The 23,589-nt window shown below is 49.9% G+C and overlaps 1 protein-coding gene across 1 annotated transcript in view; it reads left to right on the top strand.

The window, feature by feature from the left end:
* The first annotated feature begins 1,355 nt into the window (after window positions 1–1,355).
* Window positions 1,356–23,589, top strand: part of LOC308243482 (uncharacterized protein) — a 37,093-nt gene continuing 14,859 nt past the window's right edge. Inside the window, 14 exon segments of the mRNA XM_080659026.1 lie at window positions 1,356–1,462; window positions 3,556–3,716; window positions 5,148–5,172; window positions 5,251–5,364; window positions 6,918–7,058; window positions 7,945–8,054; window positions 8,714–8,837; window positions 9,473–10,067; window positions 10,727–10,743; window positions 14,339–14,394; window positions 14,396–14,416; window positions 14,420–14,537; window positions 17,342–17,502; window positions 22,825–22,849. Of these exon segments, the coding sequence (XP_080515152.1) occupies window positions 1,381–1,462; window positions 3,556–3,716; window positions 5,148–5,172; window positions 5,251–5,364; window positions 6,918–7,058; window positions 7,945–8,054; window positions 8,714–8,837; window positions 9,473–10,067; window positions 10,727–10,743; window positions 14,339–14,394; window positions 14,396–14,416; window positions 14,420–14,537; window positions 17,342–17,502; window positions 22,825–22,849 (1,750 nt within the window). The 5' untranslated portion in view covers window positions 1,356–1,380.

The raw sequence follows: 23,589 nt of genomic DNA, 5'->3' as shown, positions 1-23,589 counted from the left end.
CTAGAGGCCCAGTGCATGAAAATTCATGCACTTGTGGGGGTCTCTCAGCCCAGCCTGCACGCCCTCACAATCTGGGACCCCTCAGGTAGGGTCCAGTCCATCGCAGCATGGCTCCGGTTCCCTGGAGCCTGTGGGTGGGGGGAGGGACCCAGAGGCCAGTCCGATGGCAGCATGGCTCCGTTCCCACAGCTCCCTCCCACCACCATGCCGTGGGCAGCCGGGACCCAGGACTGACTCCTGCTGCGGGTGGCCGGGACCCAGGACTGACTTCCACTGCGCCGGCCGGGACCCTAACCTGGTGTTCAGTTGTCTGTCCAGATGTTTAGGTTGTGACGGACACTGGCTCTTTATATATTAGGAGTCCAGAGGTTTCTGATTCAGTGGCTGAGCATCAACCCATGAACCAGGATGTCAGGGTTCAATTCCTGGTCAGGGCACATGCCTGGGTTGCGGACTCAATCTCCAATGGCGGGGGGAGGGAGGAGTGCAGGAGGCAGCCAATTTGTAGCCAATGATTCTCTCTCATCATTGACGTTTCTATCTCTCTCTCCCGCTCCCTTCCTCTTTGAAATCAATAAAAACATATTTTTAAGAATGCCATAGGTGATCAATAAAACATCTCCTCTAAGGACTAATTTTTCCTGTTGGCAAGTAGGGCTGGGACTCGGCCGGAAATAAGCAGTGCTGGTGTCCTCCGTCTCCACCCATTCACAGAAAGGAGATGATTTCCACAGAGGCAGCCCAGGACAGGTGGTTGCCCTAGCTGTGCCCTGGGACCAGAAGGAAAGGGAGGGACAAGACCTGGATGCCAGGGGCAGAAGGGTGCCATCTGTAGCTGAAACAGAGTTGGGGGCCCAACTAGGGGCCGATGCCCCTTTCCGGGTGCTTCTCCACCGGACTCTCTAGCTCCCCTAAGAAACCAAGCCTCCAAGATGAGGACAGCCTCATCCGTCTCCTCTGTGGCTCTCTTAAAAACATTAACATTCACACTCAAAATACGCTCTCCTTTGACTAGTGTGATTACTGCGGGCTGTGGTTTTTCACTGCAGTTTAACTCTGTTTTCCCAGTTGCAGTGATAGATCCTATGGGCTTCAAAAAACTAAATTGCATTGGAGATGCTTGTGCCAGATGCATATCCTAACACCTACATTTCAAAGAACAAACCTCTGCTTCAAAGACTCAGCCCTGCTACCTGGGTCTGGATTCCTGGACCTGGTGTCCTGGGTTCAGGCCCGGTCCTTCTGTTCCTGATCCCCCCTCCAGCAGGCCTTTGGCACCGAGGGCTTGGGAGGCTAGGTCTCCCTCCCCCCTCCCTCTGGGCAATTTGAGAACTTTGCTCGCCTCCCCCACCAGAATGTCAACAGACAGGGAAGGACACCATGGACCTTGCCACGTCTGCCCAGCCAGGTGGGCTGGCCCTCCTCTGCTTTCTGCTGGGTCTGCAGGGGTCTCTGGCTGCAGGTATGTTGGGTGCTGGAGAGGGTAGATGGAGGTTTCCCTATGGATCCTGTGAGGGCAGCCCAGCTGTTGGCAACCAAGCCTCCCAAACCTCACCTTCGCTCCTATTTACAGGGACATTCCTGCTCACAGGAGCATTTGTTGGCTCCAGTGTGATCTGCCCTCCTCCCAAACAGCAAACAGCGCCCAGGCACTTTCTGGCTGTTGGCGGAAAGAATGCTGTCGATGGCACAGGCTTTGGAAGAATTATTTTTCAAAGATTTTTAGGAACCTGTGGTGCTTTCCTGGTCCCCGGTGGCACAACTCCGGATGTGCAGTTAGAGAAGAGCACATAATCGGGGGTGGGGGGGGGGGGGGGCAGGGGGGGCGAGGGGAGGGGGCTTCCCTCTTGCTCTGCTTTCCTGGGCTTTCCGTTGGCAAGCGCCAGGGACGGTGTGGGGATGCTGGGCTGCACTGCTCTTCCACCATGGCTGTGACTGTGGCCACCCTCTCGCCCCGCAAGGGTGCTGAGAGGCCTGAGTGGGGAGACGGGGATACACTTTATGAGCTGTCCTCGTTACGACTTTACAGTACTGGTGGAGACAAGGCGCCTACACTGTCCTCTAAAATCTGGTCCATGTTGCTCTTCAAATCCCCAGTCAAATCTCACAGTGGGAAACTAGCCGGGGATCCCAGTAGTGGTCGCCTGCCCTGGTGACTGCAGGTGCCCAAACGAGACCGTGTCCTTTTCCAGCGAAAGTCGGTGCTGCGTGTCCTTTCTTAGGTCAGGAAAACAGTGACAGGTGGTAGGTAGCGTTCATCTCCCTTGTTCTAGTCTGTCTTTTCCAAATTCTCTGCAGTAGCTGTGTGTTCCTTTGTCAGACTTGGCTCCGGGCTCGGAGAGCTTTTTGGTGCACAGTTGCTCCCCTCTATGGGGACAATTCAGCCCTGGTTGAATCATCCCAGGAGTCTCCATTCTTTGATTATCCCTCAAATTCTTCCAAACCTGGTAGATTCCCTAGGAATACAGACAGGTGAAGCTCTGCTTTTAAAGAAGATGTGGTCTCCCTCAGCCTGGTGGCCCGGGAGCGGGCACTTCCCCTCCTCCCCCTGTTCCCACACTCTATAACCTTCCCTCCTCTTTGGAAGCCTCGGCCTCTCCAAAACGGGTCTTGGTTCACCTCTCCTCTGGGACTCTTAGTGGAAGGTGAGGGATTTTCTTTCAAGTGTGTGATTCTGAAGGGAGAGAGAGTTGGTGGTGGCAAAGCAAAAAAAAGGGTTTCCATGAGATAGTTGCGAGGAGAGAACTGACCACATTGGGATGTCACCTGAGTTCCAGAGGAGCTGGGGAGGACAGGCCCAGCGTGCAGCAAACAGGACCAGTGGGCTTTCAATGGAGACAAGAGACGCCCAGCCCCTCTTCACCTGCCACCCCCCCACCCCCGCCTGCCCACGTGGCCCCGTAGGGCCTTCCTCCCCCATAGAATCCGCCAGCGCATTCATGCAGCAGCTCTTGATGAAATGCTCTAGGTGCCAGGACACGGCAGATGCAAATTTTTATTAAAGAAGTTACACGTGTTGATCGTATACATTTTGGAACAGAATAGCTGCGGATCCCCGAGGTTAATTTATGTACATTCTTTCAATAAATGACATTTGCTCATATGTAAATTTTTACTTGTAAAAATTATACAGTAGGTATTGTTTTATTATCTTCTTTTTCACTTAATACCACATCTTCTTAAGCATTCGACTTCCTGGCGGCATGGGGTGCCATCATCTGGTTGTTTCAGATGATCACTAGCAATAGCTCTCCTGTGGCTAGGTTTTCGTGCATGCCTCTGAGTATGTCCTTACGATACATTCCTAGAAGTGAGGGGACCAGGTCAGAAGGCATAAGTGTGTTAAGTTATAATTTAATGAACATATTGCCTCATCCTTGTAGATAAAATTTGTCACCAGCCAGCCATGAAAAAGCACTCCTGTTTAAAATTCAGCCAGGCTTGGACACAGGAATCCTTTGACTCCTGTTACTGAGTGGGAGGAGACCAGTGTGGATGTTTTGGGCCATCTTGGCATGGCTGGTTGTAAATGTTTCATGGAACTCCCATTTTCAGTCTTCATCACCCAGGAGGAAGCCCAAAGCGTCCTGCACAGGCAAAGGCGTGCCAACTCGTTCCTGGAGGAGCTGAGGCCGGGCTCCCTGGAGAGAGAGTGCAAGGAGGAGCAGTGTTCCTATGAGGAGGCCAGGGAGATCTTCAGGAACACAGAGAGGCTGGTGAGTTGCCCTCTAGGGGGCGCCCTCTGCACCACCAGATAGATATGTGGGCCGTGTACTGAGTCTTCAGGCAGGGAGCTCTGTGACAGCAGAGGTCACTCCCATGTCTTGGAGAGCAACTCTCTTCAGTCTGTGGCTATGAGTGCTACATGTCCAGTTGAACACACAGGGGAACACACAGGCAGCTCCGGCATGCACAGCCCTTTCATGCCTGGGTCACTTTTCCTCCTAAGAATGACTTCACTTTCCTCAGTCACAGCTCCTGCAGTGCTCCATACCTCCCTGCTGTGTCCAGGGACATCCTCCTCTCTGCCACACCATGCATCCTCAAAGTTGTATCCAAAAATATGGTTTGAAAAGCACACCTGCTGTGTGTCCTTTGCCTGTCCGGTCCCCTAGAGCTGCCCCTGCTGCACAGCGATGCTGCTGACAGAGCAGATGTCTAAGACAGTGGCCTGGGCGAGCCTCTCTGCTGCGCCGCCTGTAGGCACCTCTTCAGAGAAACTTGTGTGAGGACACACCCAGGGCACCACTGCTTTCCCCACCTGCCCTTGGTCCATATGATGGAGTGCTCTTCATTTCTGTTTTCATTTTCTAAAAGAGTGTATTTAAAATATATCACGTCTCTTTGAAACACTTCAGTAGGCGTGAGGGTCAGGGTATGATGAGATAAGACCACACCTCACACTCACAGGACATGCCTTACACTCACAGGACACACACCTCACCTGACAATCACAGGATGCTTCACCTCGTACTCAAAGGCATACAGTTCACACTCACAGGGCACCTCACACCCAACAGGAAGCCGGGCTGTTTGAGACAGAGGCTAACATAACCATTTCTGTGCAAGTTGGAAATTGTCATACTTTATGGCTGTGTACCAGTTCATTTTACAAAGCAGTTGCAACAGTTTTCATCTTGTTTTATTCTCATAGCAACCCTGAGAGTTTAAGTTTAGTTGTCCAAAAGATTCATCAGGATATCAATGTTATTGATGGGGCCCTTGGCAGTTCCTAGAATGCCTTTAAACCCACTACCTGCCTTCTCCCCAGGTCAGCCCCTGTGTATGGATCATCAGAGGAGGAAATGGAGGCTCAGAGTGCATATGTGTGTTGTCCCAGGTTCACAACTCGGACATGGCAGAGCTGGGGCTAGTTGGGGCTGAAACTCGGGTATTTTGACTTGGAGAAGGAAATTTGTGACCTCTGATGACCTTAATCATCTAGTGTAGGGTAGAACCTTTCCCCTCAGATGAACCCACCTCATCTCCAGAGGAGAGCCTGGCTTCCAGAGCCCATGGCAAAGGGCCCCAGGCAGAAGCCCCAGCCCACCCTTGCCCACCCCAGTTCATCAGCTCCTTGCACGGATTCATAAATGTTTGCTTCTGGAGAACATATGTCTCATGTGGCTTCCTCTTTGTTCCCTCAGACGCAGTTCTGGATTTCTTACAACGGTGAGTGGGTAAATGGCTCATTTATGCCCCACCCTCAAGCTCTTCTCCTTAACATACTAACATGGACTCACTCCACAGATGGGGACCAATGTGCCTCAAATCCATGCCAGAATGGAGGCTCCTGTGAGGACCAACTCCAGTCCTACATCTGCTTCTGCCCAGAAGACTTTGAGGGCCGGAACTGTGAGACAAGTAAGAAATCCCATAGCTTCCAGGGGGAGGCTGATGGGCATGGCCTGGCCCTCAGCCCTGGTGGGAAGTTGGTCTAGGTGACTCTGAAGGCTTCTGTCAACCTGAGAACCTTGGGTTTGGAGTTCTCAGGTGCCAATTCTCAAATTTGATGGCCCCTGCTTTTTTCTGGGAAATATAAAACCCTGGGGCCCCCAGCACTAGGAAATTCTGATACATCTAGAAAGGGCACAGGTGAGAATCACTACATCACCGCCCAGCTTCCATACATCCTGCCAACCAAGGCAGATGGGTAAACCTGACCTTCCCTACTTGCTGTTACAACGGTATGAAATTTTTTTTCACCTTCCATATATTAAAGTATTGCAAAGTTCAGTGGTCTCCCAGACCATTCTCAAATTCAATAATCTGCTGGAAGGACCCAGAAAACTCACTGAAAACTGATATATTCACAGTTACAGTTTATTATAGCAAAAATATGCAGACTCAGCAAAAGGACCAGGTATAAACTTCCAGTTGTCCTCCCCCAGGCAATTATATGGACAGTCTTTCATTCTCTGAGGCTGATGGGTGACAAGACATATGGAGCATCACTAACCCAGGAAGCCTCAGTGTCCAGAGATTTTACTGAGCTCCGTCACATAGACATGGCTGACCACCCGCATGACTGACCTCTGTCTCCAGCCCCTCCAGAGGTTGAGCTGAGATCCTGTGGCCCAAAGCCCCACATGAATAATATTGTTAGACCATCCCATGTGAGTCAAGGGACCCAGGGCAAGAACACTCTTTTCAGGCAGATTAAATGAAATGTCCAACTGAATCAGGGTGGAGAGATCACCACCTGGGGGCTGAGGTCAAAGGCCAGGCTTCTTTTGCCAGGGGTGAACATTCTGATCCTGAATGAGCTCTTCTGGGCTACAGCCAACTTCTGCTCTAAGCAGAACAGAGGCCAGATAGAGTGAAGGAAAGAGGTTTCCTGTCAGTTATATGGGGCCAGAGAGCCTTAGTGTCTGCCTGGCCTTTGATGCTCAGCAGCCCTGGTGGGAATTCACTTCCAGGACCAACTTTCCCCATGGGGGTCCTGCATTTACACAGCAAGACAACTGTTTCCCACAGCAACCTGCTGTCCTTCAGAGTCAGGTCAACATTCCTCTTTTCTGCCTCTTGGGACCAGTGGTCCCTGGGCATCAGGGCCTGGCTGTAGAGCAGTCTCATTTCTCTGACCTTGTCCTGGCAGGTCTCTGATTGAGTTTGGCCCTTGTACTGTCCTGGGCCCACCAGCTGCTGGGAGGGGCAATAGTGTAGAGACCACCACATGCTGGTTCTGTGTCCCCACTGGTCAGGTTGCTCAGACATGGGCGAGCACCCAAACACCAGGCCCCACCCCTCTGGGTCAATCTGCAGAATTGGGTGTGCCAGGCTCAGTCTCTGTAGTTGGCAGCTGAGCTCTACCTTCGTGCAGAGCGTTGCCCCTGGCCCACGGCGGGGTGGCCACCAGGGCTGGCTTTCCCTGACCAGCAGAGGCCCCTTGCGGGGCTGTCTCCTTCTGTATTCAGACAAGAACAGCCAGCTGATCTGTGAGAATGAGAATGGGGGCTGTGACCAATACTGCAGCAACCATGTGGAGGCCAAGCGCTCCTGCTGGTGTCACGAGGGGTACACACTCCAGACTGACGAGGTGTCCTGCGCACCCACAGGTAACAGGCCCTCGGGGATCTGCTCCAAGGGCTGTGTGCTGTTTCACTTTCAGATGAGAAGGGGTGGCATTCCATTAACTGAGCATCTACTACCTGCTGACCATTGCAGAGGCAGGGAGGAGAATGAGGGTGGAGGTGGCTCCCCTGACCCAAGGGCAGGCCAAGGCAACAGGGGGAGGGACAGAACCCTGGGAGCCGCTCCCTAAATGGGCTTTGGACACCCTGCCCACCTCAGGTGGTCCACAGGAGCAGAACAAAGCTCCCTCTGCCCCCCTTCTAGTCCCCTCTGGCAGGAATCTACGCTGCCACACCCAACTGTGACTAGTGACTACACAGCACAATTCTATTTTAGGAAAATGGAAAAGTTCTTCAAACCAACCTCACACTAATGGGACTGCAATTCCAAAGGCTGAGGCACCCTAAGCCCTGTGTCTCTTCAGAGGTCAATGTCCCCAGCATGGTCAAAGCAGCCTGAAATTCAGCTGCCACCTCTAAACACTTTCTTTTCTGGCCCAAGGACTTTATTGGAGCAGACCAAACACTAAGGGTGAGGTCAAAATAGCAGCCCAGTTGTCGGAGAGGCTGGGTGGCCTTAAGACAGAATATCATTCATCTTTTAGGAAATTCAAGCAGCACTCATCTTTCCCCCCCAAAAAATTAGCAGAACCCAATTTCAAGAAGTAGGGCCCTCTATTCCTGCAAAACCAGCCCCTGCCCCTTCTCACCCAGCAGCTGCCACAAGGGCCTCCCTGCACCCAGAGGCTTCCCACAGCCCCAGGCAGGAGCCAGAGGCGGAGCCACTGCCTGCAGGGCTCAGAGCCCTCTTCTCAGGAGCATGTTCATCACTCATAAACCCCCACATCTTGCTGACTTTTGTTTTATACAGTTGAATATCCATGTGGAAAGATACCTGTCCTGGAAAAAAGAAATGACAGCCAACCCCAAGGCCGAATTGTGGGTGGCAAGGTGTGTCCCAAAGGGGAGTGTCCCTGGCAGGTAAGGCTTCAGGGCCCCAGGGTCACTGGGACCCTCAAAGGGAAAGTGGGCAGGTCAGCCTCAAGGATCACACCCCAGGCCCCAAGTCACCCTGCTCATGGCAGTGCTTCAGTGGGTTTCCTCTTCATTCCAAGTCCCGTGTTGACAACAGCCTCCATTCATCTCAGATATCAGTGCTCCCCGCAGCACCTCTGTCAGCTGACGCCTCACAGGGCTTCACCTCGAGCTGCTAGCCTCACTTCCCTTTTACAGATGAGAAAACTGAGGCCCTCCAACTAATAAATGGCAAAGGCAGGACTTGAACCCAGCTCTCTCACCTTCCAAGCTGCACCTACTATCTGCCTCTGGAAGCTGAGATTTTCTTTTTGGTATGCCAGATATTGTGTGTTTTTTATTCAACATTCCCATTGCCAGGGCGCGTCTGTGAGCTCTCCCTCCCCGCAGCTGGATGGGGGAGCAGCCTGCTGGAGAGAAGCTGGAACAGCTTTGCCCAGGAATGGCTCTGGGGGGCCTCCCAGGATTTCAGAAACGCTGCTATACAGACAAACCCTCCTATAAACTCAGCCCATCCCAGAGGGTGCAGGGGAAAGGTGAGTCTCCAGGAAGGGCATCCCGAGGACAATAAGGTGACCTTCCAACGTCTGTTGTGCCCTCGGCAGGCTGCGCTGATAGTGAACGAGCGGCTGCTGTGCGGGGGCACCCTGATTGACACCACCTGGGTGGTCTCTGCAGCCCACTGTTTTGACAGAATCAAGAGCCTGGAGAACCTGACGGTGGTAGTGGGTAGGTTTTGTTTTTATCTCCTTCTGCCGAGCAGCCAAGTGGCCGGTTCTTGAGTGAAAACAACCTGGGGCTAAGATTCAGGGCATCAATCCTCCAACTTCCACAACCAGATGAACTCCAAAAAGAGAAGTGGGCAGCATTTGGACAAACCCCGAGGCCCACAAGAAGTCACTGTGGCCACCATCCCCCTCAGCCTTTTTTCACCCCAAATAAAGACATGGGCGGCGGGGGAGGGGGGGGATGATGCTGTACCCACCTGTCTTGCTTGAGCCAAGAGCCCTGAGGGGGATGCAGCCACCCAGGGCTCCAGGGGCCACCATGAGGGGAGGGGCTCTGCTTGGTGGAATTATGGGATAATGAAACCCCCCCCCCCCCCCCAGGGAGGGCCAGGCCCTGTCTGGAGTGGGGGAATCAGGCAGTCCTCACCACCTACCCACAGCTGCCTGGCCCGGCACCCTTCCTCAGTGCCTTCAGCACCCCAGGTTTCAGATTTGCCCCCAATTCATGTTCTGCGTGGAGCCCAAGGGTGGCCACCCGGACCAGCTTGGGGTTGGACACAGGGCCCCTCCTGCCCCAAAGGGTCTTTCCCTCAGGCTGCAGGGGGAGGGGCAAAAGTGGTGCTGGTCTCCCCACAGGTGAGCACGACCTGAGTGAGGAGGACGGCAACGAGCAGGAAAGGCAAGTCGTTCAGATCATTGTCCCCGACAAGTACATCAAACGCAAGACGAACCACGACATCGCCCTGCTCCGCCTGAGCAGGCCTGTGGCCTTCACGGACTACGTGGTGCCCCTCTGTCTGCCTGAGAAGGCCTTCTCCGAGAGGACGCTGGCCTTCATCCGCTTCTCCACCGTTAGCGGCTGGGGCCAGCTCCTGGACAGGGGCGCCATGGCCCTGGAGCTCATGACCATTGACGTGCCCCGGCTGATGACCCAGGACTGCCTGGAGCAGTCAAAGAGGAAGGCGAATGCCCCAAAGCTCACGGAAAACATGTTCTGTGCTGGCTACCTAGATGGGAGCAAGGACGCTTGCCAGGGGGACAGCGGGGGCCCCCACGCCACCAAGTACCAGGGCACGTGGTATCTGACGGGCGTCGTCAGCTGGGGTGTGGGCTGTGCAGCCGAAGGCCACTTCGGGGTGTACACGAGGGTCTCCCAGTACACCGAGTGGCTCCACAGGCTCATGAGCACAAAAACACACTCAGAAGGCTTCCTCCAAGCCCCGCTCCCCTAGTCCCTCAGGGTCGGCTCCGAGGAGCCTGCTCCTGGGAAATAAAGCTGCTGTTGCTTGGGTTGTCCTGGCTTCAAACCCTGTAAATTCTTCTGCCCTTGTTGGGGTGGGTAGAAGGAGAGGGAGGAGAGAAACAGAGAGACTCAGAGAGAGAGACAGAGAAGAAAAGATAGAGAGAATGAGAGAGACTGAGAGGTGGGGAGAGAAAGTAAGGAGAGAGATTCTAAGGAGACGGGGAGAGAGAGAGACTGAGAGATTCCCAGAGACAGACTGAGTGAATAGAAGATGAGAGACACGGGGCAGTGGATGTGGGAGAAGGAAGCTCTGCTGTGGTGGACAGGGCGCTGTGACTGGCACTCACCAGAGCATCTCTGCTCTCACTGCGGATCCGGCAGAGGGGTGCATGGTTCACTCAGTGACAAGTGCTACTTTCTCTGTCTTTTCACTTTCATTTTTTTCTCCCTTATACAAGTATTTCTTCTTTGTTTCAAATAAATTGGAAGCATCATCCATTCGCTTTGTGGATATCCTTCCCGATTTGTCCTGCACATGTATCTTTTCCTATAACACAGGCTACATAAAAGGCTCCACATACTGTTTGCCACCTGTTCTCCCCACGAGCAACAAACCGCTGAATCTCCCCTGCACTTTTTTCTGGCAGCCTGCCATTCATGGATTGTCTATATTTTTTTCATTGAGACCCTGGTGTGTATCACCAAGCTGTGGTTAACATCACAGAAATGAACCTTTTATGTGGAGGCTGGTTTTTTGAAACCGCCTCTCTGGTGGATTTTGGAGGCTGTAGTTGCCAAAATCCCATACAACTGGGTGTTCGCTTCCTACCAAGGCCCTAGTCGATGGCGGTCCTCAAAGACCGTCCCTGCAAACACCTCCTGAGAACCACCAGGGACGCTCCACAAAGTGCACATTCCCACGTCCTGCCCAGATCAGTGGGACCCAAGGGTCAAAGGACCTGCTGAGTTACATTTTTATCAAGTCCCTCAGGTGATTATGGGCACACTATACCTAGGGTCACACAGGTCACAAGTAGGGAAGAATAAGACAAACACCCAAGTTCAAGTGGGTCCCCCTTGAACTTGACAAAGGTGGGTGGAATGAGCCCAGTGGGTTCACCGCTCCCTCAAGTCACGACTGGAGGACAGCGACTGGCCTGTCCCATGCCTGGGACACTAGTACTTAACATGTGTGAGTGAGGGTGCAAGGACTTGCTCTGCTGAACAGTCAAGCCATATGTAGTTTTCATTTGACCGGGGTTCACAAGCCACAGTTAAGGATGAGTCCAAGCCATCTACTTTTGTAAATAAAGTTTTATTGGGACATACCCATTCCTTTAGGAATGATCCATGGCTGCTTAGTTGAGACGGAGACTGTCAGACCAAAGAGACCATCTGACCCGCAGTGCACTTTAAGAGACCAGACATAGGGCCAGACCTCCTGGAGTCTGTGTGGCTCTGCCTGTAACTCTTGGCCAAGCCACTTCATACCCTCCCGTGCCTTGTTTCCACATCTCTGAAATGGGGGCACACCTCCTGCTTGTCATGAGGGTGACACCAGTGCATGTGGAATGAGGCACCTAGGAGAGCTCGATCATGTCATCCTGGACGATAAAGCTGATTTGCAAACATCCAGATGTCCCCCCAGCTCAACTCTCCCGTCGACAGAGACTTAGGAGAAATTCTGCAACCAAAATGCAAGAGACCTCCAGAGACCCTCAGCCCAGCGAGAGTGTCTTGTATCTTCCTGGAAATGAAAGCTCTCTGGATCCTCTTCCTGAGAAGCAAAGTGGGGCGGGGGATGGAAGTGGTGAGGCCAGGAGCACCCCAGACCCACTTGAGGTTAAACAGGCTCCTGGCAGTTCACTGGCTCTGCCTCAGTTTCCCCAGTCATCCATGCCACCCTCTCACAGAGGTGGTGGAAGCATGGACGCCAAGCGACATCAGGACAACCCCTAAAGGCTAACACTTGACGTGCAGATAAGCTAACCGTTATGGATCATCTCCATCTTTTTTTGAGTGGAGCTTAAATCATTTCCTGCCCACCAGGTGCTGGGGACAAGAGGACTCACATAGATCCAGCCTCCCCCAACATGCTGAATTTATCCAGAAACAGCATCGCAGCACAAATTGTCCAGGTGAGACAGGCCCAAAGCACCAGCTGCAGGTTGTCCCTGCGGACCAGGCTCTGCATGTAACAGTGACCACCCCACAAAAGGCCAGCCTGGCCTCAGCGTACAGAGCAGGCACATTTCAGGACTGAACTGATTCACCCCATCTGTTGGTGTTTATTGAGCATCTTCTGGGTGCCACACACCCTTACGAGGTGCTGGAGACAGAGCATCAAAAAAGCCAGATGATAGGACTTATATATATCCAAGTGACCACGGGCCGTGGGTAATGGGTCACCATGTGAAAATGTGTTGTGAATGGGAGCACTGTGGAATAGAGAGCGGTCCTTTTCTGTCTCTGTTTCGGTCTTTCTCAGCTCAGCACTCGCCTTGCCAGTCATTTCCCAGGCCTTCCCCTCCAGAGCCTGGAGTCTGGCTGCAGAGACCCTGGTCAGCCCAGGAGCTCAGGCTGTGTCCCCACGCTTGATGCCCCGGAGAGGTTTCTGCACTGGAAATGAAGCCTGTACCTGGTGTGCACCCACTACCTAGTGTGGAGAGCGGCTACAGTGTTTGGACAGGTTGAAGCCTTGGACTAATGAGAGGACATGGTCCTCTCGAGGCAAAGCCACGTGCAGGTCCCAGCATGGAGGGCAAAGCGCTCCCAGAACAATTATAGCCAAAGGCTATAGTTGTAAGCTTGACCTTATGGTCTGAACCTGTGGTCCCAGGTGGCTAAGTGATACAGGCTGTGGGAGGTATAGCAAGTGCTGCCAAACAAAGCAGGTGCATGCAATTGAGTAGATTCGAAACCCACGAGAACGTTGTAAACATCTTGACCGCCCCCTTACTTTGCCTTGTGCAATCTGGCTATAAAATAAAGACAGCTTACAGGCTGTGGCACTGTCTCTCCATCAGAGAGCAGCGTCCCACCTAGCACCAGCTTTATTCTCTTGTCTGTCTTCTTTAATCCTTCACCTTCCCCTCCCCCCCTCAGGTTCACCCCTGGCCTGCTGAGCGCGGCACAACCTAGCACATACCTCCCTCCCCAGCCTGGCTGCCAAGGTGGCAGCTGCTTCTGCTGGCCTGAGGTGATTCGCGCTTCCCTGACACGGGGCATTTGTTGCAAAGAGACACAGCCCTGATGGGAGCCAAGAAACGAGACTCCGAGACTCCCGTATTCCCTGGAGACAGTGCCTTCCCTACTTCCTTGGCCCCAGATGAGGGAAGTGGAGAGTGGGAGCCCCAGCGAGTGCTGGACTGATCCTGGCGCTCAGGCTCCATGCTACCCTCCGAGCTCCTCCAGGTGGCCTGTGCTGAGCTCCGCAGAAGTGGGAAATGAGCTACACTGTGAGGCCTCTGACTCAGGGCTCAGTCTCCCTGCCCGCCCCTCCCCCCCCCCCCCCCCCCCCCGCACCAGCCTGGCCCCCAGCAGAGTGTGTGAGGCCAAGTTGTCAAGAGAAGCCATGTGCCTCCATGGCTGAGCCGAGGGGCTAAGAGGCACGCCAAGGAGCCCCTCCTGGCACAGCCTTCTTGACCTTGAGCCAACTTGTCCTGTGGTCGGTCAACAGAACATTTGGGGTTCCAGCAGAGTAGTCCCCGCCAGGCACGCCAGGCAGCGGGTAGCTTCCCAGAAGTCTATGTTGGGGCTTATTGCACAAGGAATCATGTGGTGCAGAAGGGTCACAAGACAAGCTCCGCCTCCCTGAGCCCCTGAATTTGGGGAGGAAGGTTCAAGCCTGGCATGCAGGTACTGGAGGCCCTTTGTGGGGCCCCACCTGACAGCACCTGGAGAGAGAGGCCTGTGAGCAGACCAGGTCAGACCCAGAGAAAATCAGGACACTGAGAGGGAAAGTCCTGGGTTCAAATCCCACGTGTACCACTTCTCCCTAAGCCTCCGTGTTCTGTCCTGGAGAAAAGATGAGAGAAATGATACTTAGCTTCTATCATGATTGTAAAGATAAAATGAGAGCCACACATAAATGTCTGAAAACTATAAAGTCGCATTTTTACTTTCTCAGAACAAAATGTGCCTATACCCGAAGCAGGTCCCCCTGGATACGGTTACTGACGAGGTTCCAACGGGACTTCCCCAGGGCTGCACAGGCCAGGTGACCATGCCCCGAGCCTGCCCCTGTCCCTCACCCACAGCCAGCCCAGGCTCCAATCAGAAGGCTGTGATAAGTAGAAGGACAATCCTCCACCCTCAGAGCCAGGGTGAGTGAACCTTGACCTGGAGGCCTATCACAGTGCAACCGCGACGCTGTCCTAGGCCACACCATGGCCAGCCTGCTGTGCCTCCTCCTGCTCAGTGCCTCCCTGGCCAGCCTTCTGTCACCCGGGGGAAGTGGTAAGCACCCCTCGACCTCAGACTACAGTGGTGGTCTCCTGGAGGAGGAGAGAGGGTGGGAGCTGGGTGATGCCCTTGAACCTCCACAGTGTAGATAGTGGGTGCCCGTCCCCTGTCAAAGGCTGACATGAGACAGCTGGGCTTGGTGGTCTCCGCCAAGGTAGCTTAGGGCCAGGTGTGCCTCCCTATGAGGGGAGAGTCAGGCAGCAGGTCAGAGGTCATAAAGACAGAAACACATGGACAGAGGAAGAGGGAGAGAGACATAGACAGAAAGACAGAAACAGACAGAGAGAGAGAGAGAGAGAGGCAGACAATGGAGAGGGGGGAGATAAAGAAAGAGAGGGAGAGGAAGGAGAGGTGGCAGGCAGAGACAGAGAGAAGCCGCTTTCCTCTGCCAACATGAGCTGGGGGAGAGGAGGGAAGGGGGTCGGTCCCAGGCAGAGAAGAGTTTCCATGGCAGGGAAGAGAATGAAAGAGAAGCTGGTGTTGGCATCCTCAGGCTGGCTCAGCCAGAGGAAGGGGCTGCCCAAGGCTGGACAGATGAGGGTGTCTGGACCTTCCAGGGCCCCAGGGCCTGTCCGAACAGAAAGGGCTCAGAAAGGAGAAAAGCAGAGCAAAGTCAGAAGAGAGAACAGAGGTGGCATCACCTCTGAGGTTTGTCTGCATCCTGGGTCAAGTGCAAGGACAGGAGCACTGAGGAGCAACAGAGAGGACCCAGGTGTGTAGATGAGAAAGCGGTAAAAAGTCAGAAAATGAAAGAGAAAAGCAGAACAGAGAAGAAACCCATGGAGGGGAATGAGAGGGGAGAAACTGGTGTGTGGATTTTATTTCAAAGTAAGCACTTGGTATTGAAGCGGATATTCAAAGTAGTGAGGGAGGGGCCCAGAAATACTAGCAAGTTTTGGGCAGATGCTATTGGGGTAACATTGATATCATGAAAAAAAATGAGAAATGTGGAAGGGAAAGTAATTTGAAGTAGGAATGAAGCTAACCTTTACTGAGCACCTAATGTGTACCACACTGGACACTAGGAATTGTATACACTCTTTAAAATAACTCTAAGAAGTAAGTATATGTCTTGTAATTTGCATTTGCCAATATTAAGTAGTAGGTGACCAAGATGTATTGGAAACTCAAGCCTTCTAGATTCTGCAGTACTGGGTGTGTGTCTTAGTTTTGTACATGGGGAGTTTGGAGTTCTGAGATGAGGAGATACCCACCAGGATGAGAGAGTTGAAAGCATAGAGCTAGGATGAAAGTTGGGACTAGAAATACCAATGTGGAGAGTATTATGATGAAATTCTAAACTCTTCAGCGGGAAAAAGAGAGAGGAGTGCAGAGGGTGAAGAAAAGAATCTGAGGGCCTCCTGTATCTCAATGAAAAGAAGAAAGGGAGTGGTGAGTGAGAGAGAGAGAAGACTCAGGCAGAGAGTGGGGACAAGTCAGCTGCAGACAGAGACCACAGGGAGGACTCAGAGGTTCTCTGACCCAAGACATTTTAACTGGCAGGTCACGCCTCATTTGTGAGTCATGAAATCAATTTAGTGGGGTTTTGCTTTTAATGAAAATTAACAGAATCAAGTAGAAAATTTTGTAATAAGTACTATTTCATAGAAAATTATAGTAAATACTATTTCTTGAAACTTCTGTTTTGTTTTTGTTATTGCTGTTGTTATTTTTCTTTGTAATTCTCACCTGAGTATATGTTTTTGTGGATTTGAGACAGAAAGGAAGGAAACGAGAGAGAGAGAGAGAGAGAGAGAGAGAGAGAGAGAGAGAGAGAGAAACAATGATGTGAGAGAGAAACATCAATTGTCTTCCATACATGCCCTGACCAGGGATGGAACCCACAACCTGAGTATGTGCCCTGACTGGGAATCTAAACTGCCACCTTCTGGTGTCCCAGACGACGCTCCAACCAACTGAGCCACACCAGCCGGGTTGAAACTTCTGGGGTTGTTTCGTTTTGTTGTGGCTTTTTTTGTGTGTGTGTGTATGTTTTAATCATCACCTGAGGATATTTTTTCATCGGTTTTTAGAGAGAGTGGAAGAGAGAAAAAATACCAATGTGAGAGAAACACATCGATTGATCGCCTCCCTCACGCACCCTGACCAGGGCCCAGGCCGGGGAGGAGCCTGCAACCAAGCACATGCCCCCGACCAGAATCGAACTCAGGACCCTTTGGTCCACAGTCTGATGCTCTATCCACTGAGCCAAACCAGCTAGGGCAAAACTTCTGTTTTAATTTATGTTTGGGAGTTCTGGGACTTGATATAAATCATACCTTTAATTGTAGATTGTGATCAAAACAGATCACAACTCCCCACTTAACTCTGACCTGAGTCCTTGAAGGGCAGGTGAGGCTCAGGGTAAGGAGGAGAGGGGAGGGGCACAGCCTGAGTCAAAGCACAGAGTGGAGTAGCCACTGGGGGGGGGGGGGGGGGGCAGGAGGGCGGGCACAGGGAGGTGACAGTGGCCTGGAACCACTCTGAGAAGGGAGAGTTCAGGAAAGGGGGTTTGGGTTGACCACGCTAATGCTGGGTGTGAATGTGCAGGGTGGGTGGGAGGTGGATTGGATGGGATGTGTCTACTTCTCCAGAAAAGGGTGTGTGGGGTCTAGAACAGGTACCGTATGTAACTCAAAAAGGAGGCATGAGGGAGATGGGCGTTTCTTTCCCAGCTGCCTAGTGCCTGAGGAAGGAGTTCTCGGCCTTTTGCAGTAGGGAGGTGACCTGATGCTACAGGCTGCGGGGGGAGAGCAGGTAATTTGATAAAGTACTTTGTGTGCTTCCCTGTCTTACAGTGTTCATCAACCGGGAACGTGCCAACGGCATCCTGGACAGGGTCAGGAGGGCAAATTCATTATTTGAAGAGATGAAAAAAGGAAACCTTGAAAGAGAGTGTGCGGAAGAGACTTGCTCCTACGAAGAGGCCCGAGAAGTCTTTGAGGACACGGAGAAAACGGTAAGGGTTGGTGAGACAGGGAGACCAGTTGTGGACGGTGCTGGACCCAAATGGAGATGCTGTCTGGCCCTGGTTACCTGTCTATGAAGGCTGTCAGTGTCGCCCACACTGGGCCTTCACTCCATGCCTTTCTGTGCTGTGGCCTCCACCACAGAGAACAGCTCGGGAGAGGCTTTCTGGGATGGGAGGTGGGGAGCCTGTCTCCTTCTACTGCTTGCAAGGCTTTCATTCCTGTTTCCTCGCCCTCCACATATCTCCTTGTTTCGTGGGTAGGAAACTGAGAAGAAGGTATGGCCCAAAATTGGTTATAAGAGTTATGAGAACTTCTGAAGGTATTGTTAAATCTATTCTAAAACATAACAAGTTTATTTAAAAATTATTCATGCCCTTGGCCAACACCACCCGGGGCCTGGCCCCACACACACACACACACACACACACACACATACACATACACACATACACACACACACACACAAACACGCACACAAACACACATGCACACGAGAGCCATTGGGTTTTTGCCCAAATCCATGGCCACAGCCATATTTGACGTCTGGCACCTGAGTTGCCTCCTTCAGAGCTATGACACACAGGCACACGACAGTAAAGGCGGGGCCCCTGGCTTCCCTGAAAGTCGCTAATGAGCCTCACCCACCTTGGGTAGGGCCCTGGGGAAACATGGCCACCACGAGGACGTGAGGTGGCAGTGGATGGCGGCAAGTGAAACTAGGCAAGAATGAATTGAAGACACTTGAAAGCTGAAGAGAAAGTAGCAGAGAAGGAGGCCGAGCAGCAGCTCCGAGAGAGACAGGTAGGTCCGGCTGCTGCTGCCGCCACCACCACACCACTGACAGTGGACCCGCCATCCACACTGCAGGACCCCCATCCACACTGCAGGACCCCCATCCACACTGCAGGACCGCAGTTGAGCTCACACCACATGCTGAGTGCTGAGGAGACCCGCACGACACAGGCTCCATGTAGACCCGCTCGCTTGCTGCACCTGCAGACCACCTGACCAACATCACCTTAAGGGGTAGGTAGGATCTATGCCAAAAGCGCTGTGGGAGGTTCATCTTCTGTGCCCTTCAAGTACAGGTGAAGTTGAAAGTCATGGCCAATTCAAGGAATTTTAAATCAGAAGAAGAATTTATTTATATCGATAATAGACTGCCTCAGGGAGACATAATTGGAGTTCAGGAGAATCCTGGAAAAACGAAGAAGGGTTTGCAGAGCTTCATTCTCCACAAAATCACACTATTGCCTCCTTGCTCATATATGTCACCTAATCCTCACTTTGGCCTCAAAGACAAAGAAACACATCATTGGAGATACTTGGGCTTGAACCTGAATGACTTTGTAAAGAAGAAATTTATCATCCACAGTAATAGCATCACACGTATAAGAAGATTTTGATAAGTTGGGGTTCCTAGACAGTGAAATTCCTAGGATGAATGCCATCTCAAGTGGAGATGTGGCCAAGTTTTTCATCACCTAGCAAAATAAGCTGGACATGAACTTACATATAAGAATTGCTCCAGAACTCTGCCATAAGATGCTGGTGATCAGTGGCATTGTCCCGGTTTGTGAAATTGAATGCCAGTTCCAAATGATTTGACTTTAATTCACTACCTGTGGATCTTACATGGCCTCTACAGATTATTATGATCTCATGAAACCATGGAGATTATATCAGGGATGGTGAAGCACATTACAGACAAGATCACATCCACCATCCCAATGGCCCAGTAGGCCAAACCCGTCAGACTGACTTCACCCCATCCTCACAGAGTCAGCATGGTAGAAGAACATGAGAACGCTGTGAGGAACTAACCTGCCAGAAACAAACCTTCTTCAGAACTGAAGAAACTAAAAAGATTCTTAATAATACCTGTGTGGCAAGAGCTATTGCATGTCCTTTACCTCAGACCACAGCCAGACTCTTTGATCATCTTGTCAGAGAGTTCCTGAAAGTGAGTGGCAGCAACCCCATATTCATCTGTGATCACCCACGGATAATGAGATGTTTGGCCAAATGGACCACTCTGGGTCTCACTGAGCACTTGGAGCCATTTGTCACGAAGAAGGAAGTATGCAGTACCTACAGTGACTTAAACAGTTCCATGCAGCAGCAAGCAGTTTTTTAAAGAACAAAACAGAAGCATTTGAGACCGTGCTTCCTGGCAACTATCATCAGTTTTGCCTCAAATAAACTCTTAAAAAATTCAAAGGAATGGAGAGAGGGAGGGAGGATAAGGAAGAACAGATCAAAGGCACTGTTGAGGAGGAGGCCGTGTTCATAGATGATGAAAAGCTCTGTACTGCCATGGAATGACCACAGCTGGCTGGGGCTTGGGTATTAACTGCATTGCATCACCATGTTTCTCACAGTCTCCAGTGACATTAAAGAAGTACTTGTGTTTCCTACCATAAAACCTGAAGATAGGAAGGGGAATGTAGCAACCATTGATACATTGGAAAACACACTTAGCACTTCTGTCTAGAAAATAGTCATTGTTAATTGTGTGACTGAGACATCTTTGTATTTCTGCAAAATAGCAAGGTCTGCAAGGGATTTGTGTATGTTTCTATCCACTTCACGACCAGTGTTCACTTCAGCCACCAGAAGAGAGAAGAGAAATTGAGAATTCATTTTACGCCTTACCAAATAAATCATTTGTCTATTTTTAAAAGTTATTCATAATTTCAAGAACTATTTTCATTTTAAATGCTCTTTTAATTCACATACACATAGTTTTGTATATGAAATACACAAAATATTAATGAAAATATTTGTAATTCCAATCCAAGTTTAGGTACTACTTTTTTTATCAGCATCATTTCCCAAACACTCTTCCTTACTTCTAAATAGAGCTACCATACTTATAATCTTAAAGGGCTAAATTAAATTTTATTGTATCAACACATTTACTTCTTTCATGTTTTGGCCATATAAATTCTTTTTATATTACTATTATGAAAACGTGCGCATGCATATTTCTTCTGGATTATCTTCTAAGAAGAGCAGCTGCTCCAGAGAGGATTACTGGATCAAAGGTTATCAACAAGTCTGGTTCCAAGTAATATGGAGAAAGCACACTCTACCCTGTCTCCCACTGAATATAACGACAAAACCTGGGTAGACTGCATGGAGCAGCTATCTGAGGACCCTGAAAAGTAAAATAGCAGCAGTCATTGAAGAAAACTAGAATTCAAAATACCACAGAATTGTGAGTTTATCATTTGTATCCACTGCAGTTCTCCAGACATCACTCGACCTGAATCTAATTGATAATTGTAGGATTCCCAACAACAACAGAATATACTTTCTTACCAAGCATCCACAGAACTTTCTTCAAGATAGGCCATATCCTGTGTCACAAGACACATCTTAACAAATGTTAAAGATTGAAAACATATAAAATGTTATCTGACCATAGTGAAATTAACCAAAAATCAATAACAGGAAAATTTCTAAGTATTTGGAAATTAAACAGCACACTTCTAAATAATTTGTGGGTCAAAGAGAAAGTCTCAAAGGAAATTAGAAAATATTTTCAGCTGAACAAAAATGAATATACAACATAGTGCTTCTAGAGGAACTTACGGCATTAAAAGTTTTTATTGGAAAAGAAGAAAGGTTTCAAATTGATATTCTAAGCTTCCACCTTAAGACACTAAAAAAATAAATAAAATTTAAAAAATAAAACCACAAACTGGGTGTCTTAAAATGCTTTTTCTCTCAGTTCTGGAAACCACAGGTTCGACACTAAGGTGTCACCAGGGTTTGTTCCTTCTGGGAGATCTGAGGGAGAATCCATTCCATGCCTCTCTCCTAGCTTACGGTGGCTGCCAACAATCCTTGGCATTCCTTGGCTTGTAGATGCATCACTCCAATCTCTGCTTCCATCTTCTCATGGCCTTCTCTCTGTGTGTCTGTGTCCTTTTCTGTCTCTTATAAGGACCCCCTCATGGATTTAGGGTCCACCCTAATCCAGTATGATCTCATCTCAATTGATACCTTAATTACATCTGCAGAGACCTTATTTCCAATTAAGGTCACATTGTGAGTTTACACCTCAATTTGGAGGGTTGGGAAACACTACTTAACCTACTATAGACAGGAAAAAAAAATTTAATCTATGAACATTTTTTTAGTTAATGTAGGCTCTTGATGCCCTGATTTGAGTTAATTACCAATGACCATTTTCTAAATTACCATGATTATTAACCAATAATTCATTTCTTTATTGAATCTTTGACCCAAATATTTCAACTAAAAACCATTCCTTGGAGCAGCAAATGGAGCAAAGCATATTTGGTACAAACCATTTCTTGGTGATTAACTTGAAAACACACTTTCGATATTCAACAGAGATGATGATTTGTGCCGGGCCAGCCCAGTCAGGGGTTCGGGGAGCCTGAGAGGGGGCAGCGAAGGATTGAAGAAAAGACAAAGAGAATAAGCTGGGGCTCAGTGGATCTCCTGTGCCTGGCTGAGGCCACAGAGAGAGATCCAGCCAGCAAGCGGAGGCTTTATTTTATAGTTGGAGAAAAAACAAGGTAGTGGTCACCATAGTTACAATGTTCTTGTGAGTTTCACTTGTTTTGGCAGCACTTGCTGCACCTCCCACAGCCCATTAGCTACCCAGGAAGGATCTAGGGAAAGTCATAAGGTCAAGCTTAATTGCTGTGCCCTCTAAGCTGGGACTTGTTTGTGGCTTTGCCAACAGGTCAGTCCAAGGCTTAACCCTATAGCCTCTCCCTACAGTGATTGAAGCCACCATCTGCACCTTTATCTATAATAATAAAAGGGTAATATGCTAATTAGACTGGACAGCCAAACAACCTTCCAGATGTAATTCTGGATGTCCTTCTGGACAAAGCTGTGGTGTCAGGGGCCAAGGCAGAGGCAGTTAGGGGTGATCAGGCAGACAGGCAAGAGGTTAGGGGCAATCAGGCAGGCAGGCAGAGGTAGTTAGGGGCGATCAGGCAGACAGGCAGAGGGGTTAGGGGTGATAAGGCAGGCAGGTGAGTGTTTAGGAGCCAGTGGTCCTGGATTGTGAGAGGGTGCAGGCCGGGCTGAGGGACCCCCTGCCCCCCATGCACGAGTTTCGTGCACTGGGCCTCTAGTAGATACAGAAGATCTAAGAAACTTTCCCGTTTAGATTGAATAGTTCTAGAGCAATTTGTTTCGGGAAATGACCTCTGTTTGGGACAGTATCCTATTCAAGTTGAGTTATTAGGTTATAACTTGTTATAGGCGTAAAATGTCTGTGTTTTCCCTAATGTACTTTAAAATATTTTTTTCTCTTTTAGAATGAATTCTGGAATAAATACAAAGGTGAGATGTTTTCTATTTTAATCATAAGTGAGAGGGGTTCATTAAGATATTTAAATTGGGAGAAATTGTATTTGAACTTTGAAAATGCTTCCTGAATTGCCTTTCTGTTCCTGTTTAAATCCTACGTATTTAACTTGTTTCCTCTGAACATTTTCAAACAGTTATTGTAAAATAGTTTTTTATAGTAACTTTATACTAATCCTAATTTTGCCACTTAAATATAGATTTAAATCAGTATATTCTCATTTGAGAATACCAAATTTAGTGATAATTTTAAAAATCCAAGTCTAAATGGACACAGACAACAGGGGGGTGGGGCATGAAATGGAGGTGGGGGGTAATGGGAGAATAAGGACACATATGTGATACCTTAATCAATAAGGAAATGTTTAAAAAAAGAGGAGGAAGAAGAAAAAGGTAAAGATAAAAATTATGAACAACAAATACATATCTATCAACAAGTGAATCTAAAAATCAAGTGAATAAAAAATCTGATGAACAGCCCTAACCAGTTTGGCTCAGTGGATAGAGCGTCGGCCTGCGGACTGAAGGGTCCCAGGTTCGATTCTGGTCAAGGGCACGTACCTTGGTTGCGGGCACATCCCCAGTAGGGCGTGTGCAGGAGGCAGCTGATCGATGTTTCTCTCTCATCGATGTTTCTAACTCTCTATCCCTCTCCCTTCCTCTCTGTAAAAAATCAATAAAATATATTTTTTAAAAAAATCTGATGAACAGAATAA

The sequence above is a fragment of the Plecotus auritus genome (genome assembly GCF_963455305.1).
Source record: "Plecotus auritus genome assembly, chromosome: 3".
Lineage (NCBI taxonomy): Eukaryota > Metazoa > Chordata > Mammalia > Chiroptera > Vespertilionidae > Plecotus > Plecotus auritus.
This window is presented reverse-complemented; position numbering and strand designations above follow the sequence as displayed.